Source organism: Monodon monoceros, unplaced genomic scaffold (assembly GCF_005190385.1).
Source record: "Monodon monoceros isolate NGI ecotype Baffin Bay Population unplaced genomic scaffold, NGI_Narwhal_1 Super_Scaffold_10, whole genome shotgun sequence".
Lineage (NCBI taxonomy): Eukaryota > Metazoa > Chordata > Mammalia > Artiodactyla > Monodontidae > Monodon > Monodon monoceros.
In genome coordinates this window covers 11,510,671-11,523,698 of record NW_021703766.1, presented here as the reverse complement: position 1 = coordinate 11,523,698, position 13,028 = coordinate 11,510,671, and the positions used below count along the sequence as shown (strand labels likewise).

At 38.5% G+C, this 13,028-nt stretch overlaps 1 protein-coding gene across 6 annotated transcripts in view; it reads left to right on the top strand.

Annotated features, from left to right (window-relative positions):
• The first annotated feature begins 12,809 nt into the window (after nucleotides 1–12,809).
• The window catches only part of CNTNAP4 (contactin associated protein like 4), a 259,157-nt gene continuing 258,938 nt past the window's right edge, over nucleotides 12,810–13,028 (top strand). For all 6 annotated transcript variants that reach the window (XM_029204811.1, XM_029204816.1, XM_029204835.1 and 3 more), the window contains exon 1: nucleotides 12,810–12,894. In XM_029204811.1, coding sequence (XP_029060644.1) covers nucleotides 12,810–12,894 — 85 coding nt within the window. The remainder of the gene's footprint in view (nucleotides 12,895–13,028) is intronic.

The window sequence follows — 13,028 nt, the reverse complement described above, 5'->3', positions numbered from 1 at the left end:
ATCAAATTATTTATAAGTAACTTAACTGTATCTTAGAATAAAGCTAAGAATATTTAAAGGAATACAAAAATAACCAGTAGTGAACAAGGTAAAATCCACACGATGCCTGTCATCCAAAGTTTACCAGGCATGCAAAGAAGCAGGGGACACAACCCATAATGAGGAAGGTTATCAATGATAATCTAATAATATTATTATAATCTAACAAGTGCTATAATGAGCACTAAGGACATTAAAAACACTTATTATAATTGTATTTCATATGCCCCAAAGTTGTGTCACGGAAGAAATAAAAAGGATGCAAATTGAAGTGCTTGGCCTAAAAGTGACAGTGCCTAAGATGAAAAACACTCTGGATGTAACTGCATATGAAATATGGCAGAACAGGATATTAGTGAACTTGAAGACATAGAAATATAAGCTATCCAAAATAAAATGTAGACGAAAATTAAAAATGAGCACCTGTGGGTTATAGGACAGCTCCTTAATACACATGTAATTGGAGTCCCTGAAGAACACAAAGGGCAAAAAATTTGTCAGAAATAATGGCCAACGTTGTCCAAGTTTGATGAAAACTATAAAATATAGATCCATATTCATGGATTGGAAGACTCAGTATAGTTAAGATGTCATGTCTTTCCATCTTTGTCTATAGATGTAACATAATCCCAAATAAATCCCAGATCAGGTTCTTTTGCAGATGTTGGCGAACTGGTTCTCAAGTTTATACAGAAAGACAAAAGACCTAGAGCCAACACAATACTAAATAAGAACGAAGTTCGAGACTGACGCTATCCAACTTCAAGATTTACTGTAAAGCTACAGTAATCATGACAGCATGCTATTGGTGGAAGAATAGGATACAGATTAATGGAACAGAAGAGAGAGCCCAGAAAAACGCCCACATAAATATAGTCAACTAATCTTTGAAAAGGAGCAAAGGCAATTCAATTGAAAAAGGATAGTTTTTTCAGATGTTTAACTTTCACAAAAATGGACTCAATATGGATTGTTAACCTATGTCAGAAGCAAAACTATAAAACTAAAAACCTTTGGCAAAAACCTATGAGCTCTTAAGTTTATAGATACAACATCAAAAACAAGATCCATGAGAGGTATAAGTGAAAAGACACACTTTATTAAAATTTTTTTAAAACCTGCTCTTTGAGAGACACTGTTAAGACAAGGAATAGATAAGCCACAGATGAGGACGAGATATTGTTAGAACATATATCTGATTAATAAATTGTATCCAAAATATACAAAACTCTTAAACTCAACAGTGAGAAAATAAGACACCTAATTAGAAAATGGGCAAAAGATCTAAATGAACACCTTACCAAAGGAGATACACAGATGGGAAATAAGCATATGAAAAGATGCTCAAGATCATTTGTCATTAGAGAATTGCAAGTTAAAGCAACAACGAAATATAGATACCAACTTATTAGAATGGCTACACTCCAGAAAACTGACAATAAAATTGCTGTCCAGGATATGGAACAACAGGAACTTTCATTCAGTGCTGGTGGGAATGTAAAATGGAACAGCCACTTTGGAAGACAATTTGGCAATTTCTTACAAAGTTAAGCATAATCTTACTAATGATTTGGCAGTCACACTCTGAGACATTTGCTCAAATGAGGTGAAAATTGTGTTCCCACAAAATACTGCATGTGAATGTTTATAGTAGCTTTATGAATAATTGCCCCAAACTGGAAGCAACCAAGAAGACCTTTAATAGTGAGTGGATAAACAAAAAGTGGCATACCCAAACAATGGAGTATTATTAAGCAAGAAAAAGAAAGGAGTTATTAAGCCATGAAAAGCATAGGATGAATCTTCAATGTGCATCGCTAAGCAAATGAAGTCAGACTGAAAGGCTACATACTGTAGGAGTCCAATTATATGACATTCTTGAAAAGGCAAAATTATATGGATAGTAAAAAAGATCAGTGGTTACCAGGGGGTTAGGGGAGGGTAGGAGAGAGTTAAATAGGTAAAAGATTGGAGACTTTTCTTTTTTTTTTTTTTTTTAATATCTTTATTGGAGTATAATTGCTTTACAATGGTGTGTTATTTTCTGCTTTATAACAAAGTGAATCAGTTATACATATACATATGTTCCCATATCTCTTTCCTCTTGCATCTCCCTCCCTCTCACCCTCCCTATCCCACCCCTCCAGGCGGTCACAAAGCACCGAGCCGATATCCCTGTGCCATGCGGCTGCTTCCCACTAGCTGTCTACCTTACGTTTGTTAGTGTATATATGTCCATGACTCTCTCTCGCCCTGTCACAGCTCACCCTTCCCCCTCCCCTTATCCTCAAGTCCGTTCTCCAGTAGGTCTGTGTCTTTATTCCTGTCTTACCCCTAGGTTCTTCATGACATTTTTTTTCCTTAAATTCCATATACATGTGTTAGCATATGGTATTTGTCTTTCTCTTTCTGACTTACTTCACTCTGTATGACAGACTCTAGGTCTATCCACCTCATTACAAATATCTCAATTTCGTTTCTTTTTATGGCTGAGTAATATTCCATTGTATATATGTGCCACATCTTTATCCATTCATCCGATGATGGGCACTTAGGTTGTTTCCATCTCCGGGCTATTGTAAATAGAGCTGCAATGAACATTTTGGTACATGATCATTTTGGTACATTTTGGTACATGTACATTTGGTACAATTCTTTTTGAATTTTGGTTTTCTCAGGGTATATGCCCAGTAGTGGGATTGCTGGGTCATATGGTAGTTCTATTTGTAGTTTTTTAAGGAACCTCCATACTGTTCTCCATGGTGGCTGGACCAATTCACATTCCCACCAGCAGTGCAAGAGTGTTCCCTTTTCTCCATACCCTCTCCAGCATTTATTGTTTCTAGATGTTTTGATGATGGCCATTCTGACTGGTGTGAGATGATATCTCATTGTAGTTTTGATTTGCATTTCTCTAATGATTAATGATGTTGAGCATTCTTTCATGTGTTTGTTGGCAGTCTGTATATCTTCTTTGGAGAAATGTCTATTTAGGTCTTCTGCCCATTTTTGGATTGGGTTGTACTGGCACAAAAACAGAAAGATAGATCAATGGAACAGGATAGAAAGCCCAGAGATAAACCCACACACATATGGACACCTTATCTTTGACAAAGGAGGCAGGAATGTACAGTGGAGAAAGGACGGCCTCTTCAATAAGTGGTGCTGGGAAAACTGGACGGGTACATGTAAAAGTATGAGATTAGATCACTCCCTAACACCATACACAAAAATAAACTCAAAATGGATTAAAGACCTAAATGTAAGGCCAGAAACGATCAAACTCTTAGAGGAAAACATAGGCAGAACACTCTATGACATAAATCACAGCAAGATCCTTTTTGACCCACCTCCTAGAGAAATGGAGATAAAAACAAAAATAAACAAGTGGGACCTAATGAAACTTCAAAGCTTTTGCACAGCAAAGGAAACCATAAACAAGGCCAAAAGAAAACCCTCAGAATGGGAGAAAATATTTGCAAATGAAGCAACTGACAAAGGATTAATTTCCAAAATTTACAAGCAGCTCATGCAGCTCAATAAGAAAAAAACAAACAACCCAATCCAAAAATGGAGACTTTTCTTTAAGGCCAAGAACCATTTTGTACTATACTATGATTATGGATACATGACCCTATGTATTTGTCATAAGGCACAGAACCCATAGAACCTTATAAAAGCACAACGAGTTAACCTTAATATGAGCAAATTAGAAAAAAAAATCATTTAGGAGGGCAGGATTCCCTGGATGGAATGTAGAATATGACAAAACAAGAACTTGTATGAGAAACATATGAAACAACCTTATTCAAGGGGGTGGGTGAAAAATGTTCTTAACTAAGTAACTTTGGAAATGAGTGGAGTCCGTAAGACTAAAGAAATAGTACCTAAGCACTGTACTTTAGTTGGTAAAGATTATAAATTGTGGCACTATTCTAAAGGCACATTGAAATGAACAATTAAATAAATTATGGTGGTTAACGGGAGTCAAATTTCTGACTGTTGGAATGGCAGTTCACAAACAAGAAAAAGAAGGGAATGGAATAATCCAGGTGGTAACAGGTTAGAGTTGGAGACGTCAGTACAAAGTCCTATTTAGCTTAATATAGATCCTAATGGATAAACATACAAATAGTTACAGATATCTGGATATACACAGGTTAGTATGTACACATATATTTCTTTGCTCTTTCAGCTGAGAGGACCTAGAAGTAAGGATATCCAGTAGCAACAAGCACACTTAGCACCTAGATCTTGGATACCCTGCTCCAGTAAAAGGAACCAGCTGCTCTTTAAAGAGATAGTTTAATCTAAGACTGGGGCAGGAAGTATAAAAGATGAGCTTAGAAAGATCAGTGGTTTCCAGGGGTGAGGTGGGGAGAGATGAGTAGGTAGAGCACAGAGGATGTTTAAGGCAGTAAAAATGCTCTGTATGATAATAATAATGATGGATATATGTCATTATACATTTGTCTAAACCACAGAATATACAAGACCAAGAGTGAATTCTAAAGTAAACTGTGGACTTGACGTGATTATGATGTGTCAGTGTAGGGTTCCTCTTTTGTAACAAATGTACCCCTCTGGTGTCTGATGTTGACACTGGGGGAAGCTATGCACATAAGGGGGTACAGGGTATATGGGAAATCTCTGTGCCTTTCTCTCAATTAAAAAACAAATTTATTTATTTAGCTGCACTGGGTCTTAGTTGCGGCATGCGGGCTCTTTTAGTTGTGGCATGTAGGATCTAGTTCCCTGACCAGGGATTGCACCCAGGCCCCCTGCATTGGGAGTGTGGAGTCTTAACCACTGGACCACCAGGGAAATCCCTCAATTTTGTTATATAACCTAAAACTGCCCTAAAAATGAAATCTTTTAAAAACTAAAAGAAAGGGACTTCCCTGGTGGTCCAGTGGTTAAGAATCTGCCTGCCAATGCAGGGGACGAGGGTTCGAGCCCAGGTCCGGGAAGATCCCACATGCCGCGGAGCAACTAAGCCCACGTGCCACAACTACTGAGCCTACGTTCTAGACGCCGCAAGACACAACTACTGAAGCCTGCACGCCTAGAGCCCATGCTCCGCAACAAGGGAAGCCAGTGCAATGAGAAGCCCACGCACTGCAACGGAGAGCAGCCTCAGCTCTTCGCAACTAGAGGAAGCCTGGGCATAGCAACGAAGACCCAATGCAGACAAAAATAAATAAATAATAATAAATAATAAAAATAAATTAATTATTAAAAAAATTTTTTAAACTAAAATTAAAAAAAGATAAGCTTAGAGAATATTATAGTGCCAGAAATTAAGGAAGTGCTAAAGTGTGCTTGTGTGCACAAGCACAGACACACACAATGATGGAAGTATGTCAGAAGGACACAGGATCCAATTAAAAAGGATACTGATGGAAGCCTTTTCATCTAAAGATGGAACAGTTTCAGCAACAAAGTAAAATAATATTGGATTATAAGCCAACATATATCAAAAGTATCCATGAGTCCATATGATTGATTAAATAAATAAATTGGGAGAATAGACAAATCTGTCATGTGGAAGAATTCCAAATATATACAGTATATATAGTTACTATTAGTAAATATACTATTAGTGTATGAGTATATACTTTTACTAGATAGATAGATAGATATAGATACTCTGCCCTCAAGTAGGTGGAACATAATTCCCCACTCCTTAAATGTGGTGTGCATATGGTGCCTTGCTTCCAAAGAAAGGATGAAAAAAAGAGTAACCTGACAGCGGGGAAAACACAAACACTTCCTTCTCCAAGTGATCTAGGTCAACGTCATCAATGATAACTCACATTAACGGTACGTACTCTTGATGTGGTGTGATGGGAATGGCTCTTTACCTCCGTAGCCTTTCCCCCCAAAACTCATCATCACAGTTTAATCGTGAGAAAAACAACAGACAAATTCCAATACAGAACATTGTACAAAACAGCTGACCAGTATGCCTCAACACTGTTAAAATAATTAAAAAATAAGGAAAGTCTGAGAAACAGTTATAGCCAAAAGGATCCTAATGATGCACAAATACTAAATGTAATGTAGTATCCTGGATGGGATCCTAGAATGCATAAAGTACATTAGGAAAAATGAAGAGTATCTGAGTAATATGTGAACTTTTAGCTAATGGTAATATACCAGTGTTGACTCATTAATTATAACAAATGTACCAAAACTAATATAAGATATCAATAATAGGAGAAACTGTGTGTGGGGGGGGAGGGGGGGAGGGGGAGGGTAAATGGAAACTTTCTGTACTAGCTTTGTAATTCTTCTATAAATCTAAAAGTTTTTACATTAAAATTTATTTTTATTAAAAATAAATTTAAATTAAGTATTTAAAATATTAAAAATAACATTTAAAAATAGAGACTTTCAAGTCATTAATGACATCACACTCACTGTACAATATTTTAATCGGATTGATATCTGAGACTCCTTATTACTTTCTATTGAAAACTATATCTCATTTTAAATCTTGTTGAATTATGCAAACTATGTATGACATGCAGATGTACTTGGGATGGCCAAAAGTTTCGTTCGTTTTTTTCCGTAAGATGGCTCTGGTAGCATTTAGCTGTCTTTAACTTCATTCGAAACAATTTTGTTAGATTGTACGCGACAGCTCTCGTATAAGTGTGCATTTAAAAAAAGACATCAAAATTGGTGAATTTTTGTGTGGCCATTTTAATATTGAAGATGGGAGAAAAAAAGCAACATTTTCGGCATATCATGCTTTATTAGTTCGAGAAAGGTAAAAACGCAACTGAAATGTAAAAAAAGATTTGTGCAGTGTATGGAGAAGGCGCTGTGACTGATCGAACATGTCAGAAGTGGTTTGCGAAATTTCATGCTAGAGATTTCTCACTAGATGATGCTTCATGGTCAGGTAGACCAGTTGAAGTTGATAGCGATCCAATCGAGACATTTATAGAGAACAATCAACGTTATACCACATGGGAGATAGCCGACATACTCGAAGTATCGCAATTAAGCGTTGAAAATCATCTGCACCAGCTTGGTTATGTTCATCGCTTTGAAGTTTGGGGTCCACATAAGTTAAGCAAAAAAAACCTTCGTGATGGTATTTCCACATGTGATTCTCTACTTAAACGTAATGAAAACGTTCTGTTTTTAAAACAAATTGTGACGGGCGATGAAAAGTGGATACTATACAACAATGTGAGACGGAAGAGATCGTGGGGCAAGTGAAATGAACCACCACCAACCACACCAAAGGCGGGTGTTCATCCAAAGAAGGTGATGTTGTGTATATGGTGGGATTGGAAGGGAATCCTCTATTATAAGCTTCCAGAAAACTAAACGATTACTTTCAACAAGTACTGCTCCCAATGAGACCAGCTGAAAGCAGCACTTTACAAAAAGCATCCAGAATTAGTCCACAGAAGACACACTATCTTCCATCAGGATGACACAAGACCGCATGTTTCTTTGATGACCAGGTAAAAACTGTTACAGCTTGGCTGGAAAGTTCTGATTCATCTGCCGTATTCACCAGATATTGCACCTTTGGATTTCCATTTATTTCAGTCTTTACAAAATTCCCTTAATGGAGAAAATTTCTATTATCTGGAAGACTGTAAAAGGTACCTGGAACAGTTCTTTGCTCAAAAAGATAAAAAGTTTTGGGAAGATGGAATTATGAAGTTGCCTGAAAAATGGCAGAAGGTAGTGGAACAAAATGGTGAATGTGCTGTTCAATTAAGTTCTTGGTGAAAATGAAAAATGTGTCTTTTATTTTTACTTAAAAACCGAAGGCACTTTTTGGCCAACCCAATATAATCTTCTGAAGAGAGTAGCCAGTGTTGCCTATAATTTGTATCTTTATTTGCAAATTGTCTTTATTATGTAAGGGTTGTGTCAAGTGAGATGTTAATAGGAAAAGTGCACCCGCTAGAGTTTTGGGTGTTTGCAAACTTGCAAAACTCAATATGTTTGTTATTATGGAAGTCATCACTTACCCTATTTGTAACATACTGATTAAAAGGGAAAACAAAATAGTAACACTTAGGGCAATATAAACATCGCTTGTGAAAAGTGCATTTATGTTACAGAACGTCAAGTCCCTTAACTGAAAATGTAATACAAAATAAAAGTAAATGCCATTAATAAAATATTAACTTGATAAAGTTTTAATCCCAACAGTGACAACAATTAATATTCTTATATGTTGACTGTTAGGGCAAAGAAAACATTGTTTATATCCAATATAAATATATTTGGGAAGGGGCTTTTGGCAAAAATGTTCTTACCTCATAAATAGGTTTCTGAGACCAATTTCAATGTGTATGGGGTCCCCCACACCAGTAAGCAATTCTCAGACACCAGCAGAGTATCCAGAGATTGCATCAGATTCCACAGGTTAAGGGTTCAGCCTACAAGACTGTCATCCTGTCCCCACTGCAGACTCCAGTCACGAGTCCAGGTTTTTCACCGGTGTTTCTGACTGACCAGCTATAAATCAGAGGTTCCCGTGAAGGGTTCAGGGTCCCCAAGGAAGGTTCAATTAATTTGCTAGAGTGGCTCCCAGAACTCAGAGAAACATTTTACTTACTAGGTCAATGGTTTATTATACAAGGATATAACTCAGGAACAATCAGAAGGAAGAGATGCATTAGAGCAAGGTATGGGGATGGGCATGGAGCTTCCATGCCGCCTCCAGGAGCACCACTGTCCCGGCATCGCCACGTGTTCACAAACCTAGGAGCTCTCAGAATCCTGTCCTTTTGAATGTTTATGGAAGCTTTAATTACATAGGCATGATTGATTCAACTTCTAGCCCTCTTCTCTCCCTGGAGGTCAGGGGGTGGGACTGAAAGTTCCAATCCTCTAACCGCATGATTGGTTCTCCTGGCAACCAGCCCCCATCATTAGGTGCTTCTAAAAGTCACCTCTTCACATATCACAGGACACCTTTACCACTGTCTACACTTAGGAAATTCCAAGGTTTGGGGAGGTCCTGAGCCAGGAACTGTGGAGGAAGACCAAGCATATATATAAGAAAAATATATTTGGTCATTCAGATGACCAAAATATATTTCTCATAAATCACAAAAAGAATAAATTTTGAGTAGCAACATCAACGAAATTGAAAATAGGAAGCCCAGCCTCTTCTTCCCCTAGGGAGACATCCACAAACCAATTGCCTTTGTAAGAAATCCAGAAACCAGTTAAGAGGTTCAGGCACCAGATAACACAATTTGCATGAATAAGAGAAACAAAGGAGTTGCATCTTAATCTCTTTCTAGTCTTTTGATGTGACTTTGTTCCACTATGACCCAATGATCCTTTTCCAATCCAAAGGACAGTCCAGGAGCCTCTGTGCACACTGTGGTGGGTCATACAGTTCTCTGGCAGGTTGTACCAAGAGGAAATTGAAAGCCTTATTTTACAAATTGGAACATTTTGGTTTGATTTATAATGCTTTCTCAGGCAGGGTCTAGCCCATAATATGCATACGCCAAACCTGAAGCACCAGCAGTTGTTTTTATCTTAATCGGTGGAAAATATAACCACAAATGCATACACAGGGAGAAATGATTTGTGACGTCTGAATCAGCAGTACAGTAATGTGCAAAATTAGGTCTCTACACTTCTCTGATTTTTCCCATTCAGACTCTTTTTTTTTTTTTCCTCCCTGGCATTAAGCACCAACTCTTAATGGTAGAGAGGAAGAAAAGAAGCACAAGTCAGTAGGTCTTGGTAACCGTCCCTTTTCTGCCACCAATGAGTCATGTCCCTCTGGCAAGTCCGTAATTCCTCTCCTCCTCAGATTTCTCCTCTGTGCAAAGTGAGCTGTAATAATACAGTGATTACAAGAACAACATTGATTGTCTAACTCTCAGGGGCTTACAAGTATTGTCTCAGCCATGAGGGTGATACTCTACCTGTCCTTGGTTCACAGATGAGAAAACTAAGAATCAGGGATGATATGCAGCTTGCTCAAGGGCAGGCTGGTTGGAGGTGGCTCTGGAGCAGACCTTGAACCTGGGCTACCAGACTCCAACACTGCCCGCTCAAACCACTACTCTGTACAGTCAGAATGCAGATATCTAAGGCCAGTGAGTAACTGCGGACCCACTAAGTGTTAGGCGCTCAGTGGGGGGTTGTCACACATTATATCACAATGGCTCTTTAGTCATTATTCTCTTACTTTTTAAGAAAAGGAGATCGAGGACCAGAGTAAATGAGTCATTTAATCAGAACCACAGTGAAAGCTGAATTCATATCTGGGCTTCTCTGTTTATAATGTCTAAACTCTCTCCACTGCGTCATGTGGTCCATGTGGCTCTCTCTCCTCTGTGGCCATCAGGCAGGGTCTGGCGGTGCAATGGCTTGAAATACTCAGGTATTTTATTCAGTGCCAGCCTCCAACTCATTCTATTACCATAACCCATTGATATGGAAAAATCCATCTTTAACGGTTGCTATGAAAATTTACACTTTGTCCTAAAGAAGTTATTATTGCCAGGAAAGGTTCAGTTATTTTTCATTTTTGATATGTGTACTGATCCTTTTAAAATGCATTCTCTAATTTATTTTATGGGAACAATTTTAAGTATAAAGTTTTAAAAGGAAGACAACTTTTTTCTCTTCTGGAGAAAAGAAGAGAATTTAAAAAAAGAGAAAAAGAGAACTTTTCTCTTCTGGAGAGCCTGAGACCCGTTCCCTCTGTGTGGAGTCATTGAAGGAAATACTTTCAGAGCTTTGCAGACCAGAATGCCGAGCCTACTCACCGTGGCGCTTTGGACATACTGCGTAACTTTGCTGAGGCTCAATCTATTTGTCTGTTAAATGGGCACAATGATATTTCCCTCAGAGATTGCTATAATAATTTAAGTAGATAACAAGTGGCATATAATATGTGTTCAACAATATTTAATCCCCTTCAATAATTACTTAACAGAAATTGTCAATTTATATCTGCTTTTGCTTAACATGTTATGTTTGAAAATGACAAAATCAGGGATATAGGCCTAAAAATACAGAGTAAACACTCGAACAATGACCCTTCTTTTCCTCTGCTTTTTTTTTTTTAAGGGCTTCAGGTTTTCACTGCCTGTGACAGAGGTCAGGAAGGAGCTGTACTCTTATGTGAAGGGCAGCAAGTCCTAGGGTGAGAGCACTAAAACTGGGGTCAGAAAAACAAAGTTCAATCCTCAGTGCTTTATTTACTAACTCTATGATCTCCTCAAATCATTTAACTTCCCTGTTCTTGTTTTCTCATCTGCAAAATAGGGAAATTAAAAATATCTATTCTGCTTTGTTTGTAGGCAAGAGCTAGCTCTTATGGTGAATGCTTCTGTCATTTCCCCCTTATTTCATTCATTCTATAGCAAGGTTGCTGCTGCTGAATGCTTATGTTTCTTTTTACTTGTTATCACCAAGAAGTGCTTGAGAATCTCAGTGTTCCTATTATAAAATTTAGCACATTCTAAGTTAAATATCTTGACATTTATTTTGAAGAGCTTATTTATCCTTCTATGACACCATGTTATACACTTATCCTTATGTGATACTAGCTCCATTATTTAAATACTTTAATATTCTATTCAAGAACTGGCAATATCCATGGATCAGCCATTTGAAGAGTAATTTTTCTGTAGCTGGAGATCTTCTGAATTCAACTTTACTCCTCTCTCCTTTAGGCCATTTGAATTACATCTTTAAATTGTTTAGGAGGTTTGGTGTGAGTGTGTGTGTGTGTGTGTGTTTTGGGCGGGGGGTTCCCTTTCTTCAGTATCCCATCATTTTTATTTTTGGGCCTTTTGGGAATTATTATTAAAGAATTTGATTGTAGAATGCCACTGTGTATTCACAGCCTGAAGCATTCATCAAAATAGATCTATCCAAAGCATTCAGTTTGTGGATTTGTACTCCTGATGCACTAAAATAAGAAATGTTAATTTCTTGCAGACTATTACTAGATGATTTTAAGTATCTGCCAAACAGGAATGTCTGTTTCCTTGTGAGGCATTTCCATAATAAAATCCTGGCACCATAGCTGAAGAGGATAATTTTATATAAACAGAGAAAAACAACAGCAAGTATTTTCCCCAAGGACAGTTTTAGCTACCATTTACCAATGCTGCTTAGTTATTTCTGTCTCATTTTATGCTTTTGTTTTGAAACAAAATACAATTTTACCTGGATGCACTCCCGGATAATCAGGAATTAGCTCAGTATGTTGACTGGCTCTGCTGAAGGCAAGACCTGCAGAAAATCAGGAGGCTCCACCGCCTCGCCCCTCCCCCCACGGACATCTCCAGAGGGGAGAAAAGGGTTAAGGATTATTGAAGAATAGAGGAGAGGGGAGGGAGCCCCGAGGAGGCCCAGCCGCGGCAGGCCTCGCCTCCAAGTCCAGCTTTCATCAGCAGCGCAGCGCCCGGCGGAGCTCTGAGCGCTGCTGTGAATTTGGAGGAGGGACGCTGCTGCTGCCAATTTCTGGGACCACGGCTGCGAGGAGTGGGCGTGGCCTCGGCAGTGTGGATGCTCGTTCGGAAAGATGCTGAGCGCTTTTCAGTGAGCAGTCAGGGCTGTGCTGTGTGTGTTTGTGTGTGTGTGTGAGAGAGAGAGAGAGAGAGAGAGAAGGAAGAGGAGGAGGTAGAGAGACCAAGACACCCAGAGGTGCTGAAAATCCAGACAGAGCTGGGAGACAGACTGAGAGCGGGACTGGAGCCCTCGGAGAGCCACTCAGTATCTTTTGGGGGAGCCCAATGAATGTGAACATGAGGCCTGTCACCGGAGCTGTTCTCAAGACGCTACTTCTGTTATCTACTCCAAATTGGAACAGGGTTTTAGCTGGGAATTCCTGTAAGTACACAGCAAATGATTTAGAACTTGAAGGGGGCCTCTCTGCAAAACTTTAATTCTGTTGTTTTTTATGATTATTATTTGCAGCTGGAATTGCTGCAAAGCACATTGCTATAAATGAAGCATCACTTAAA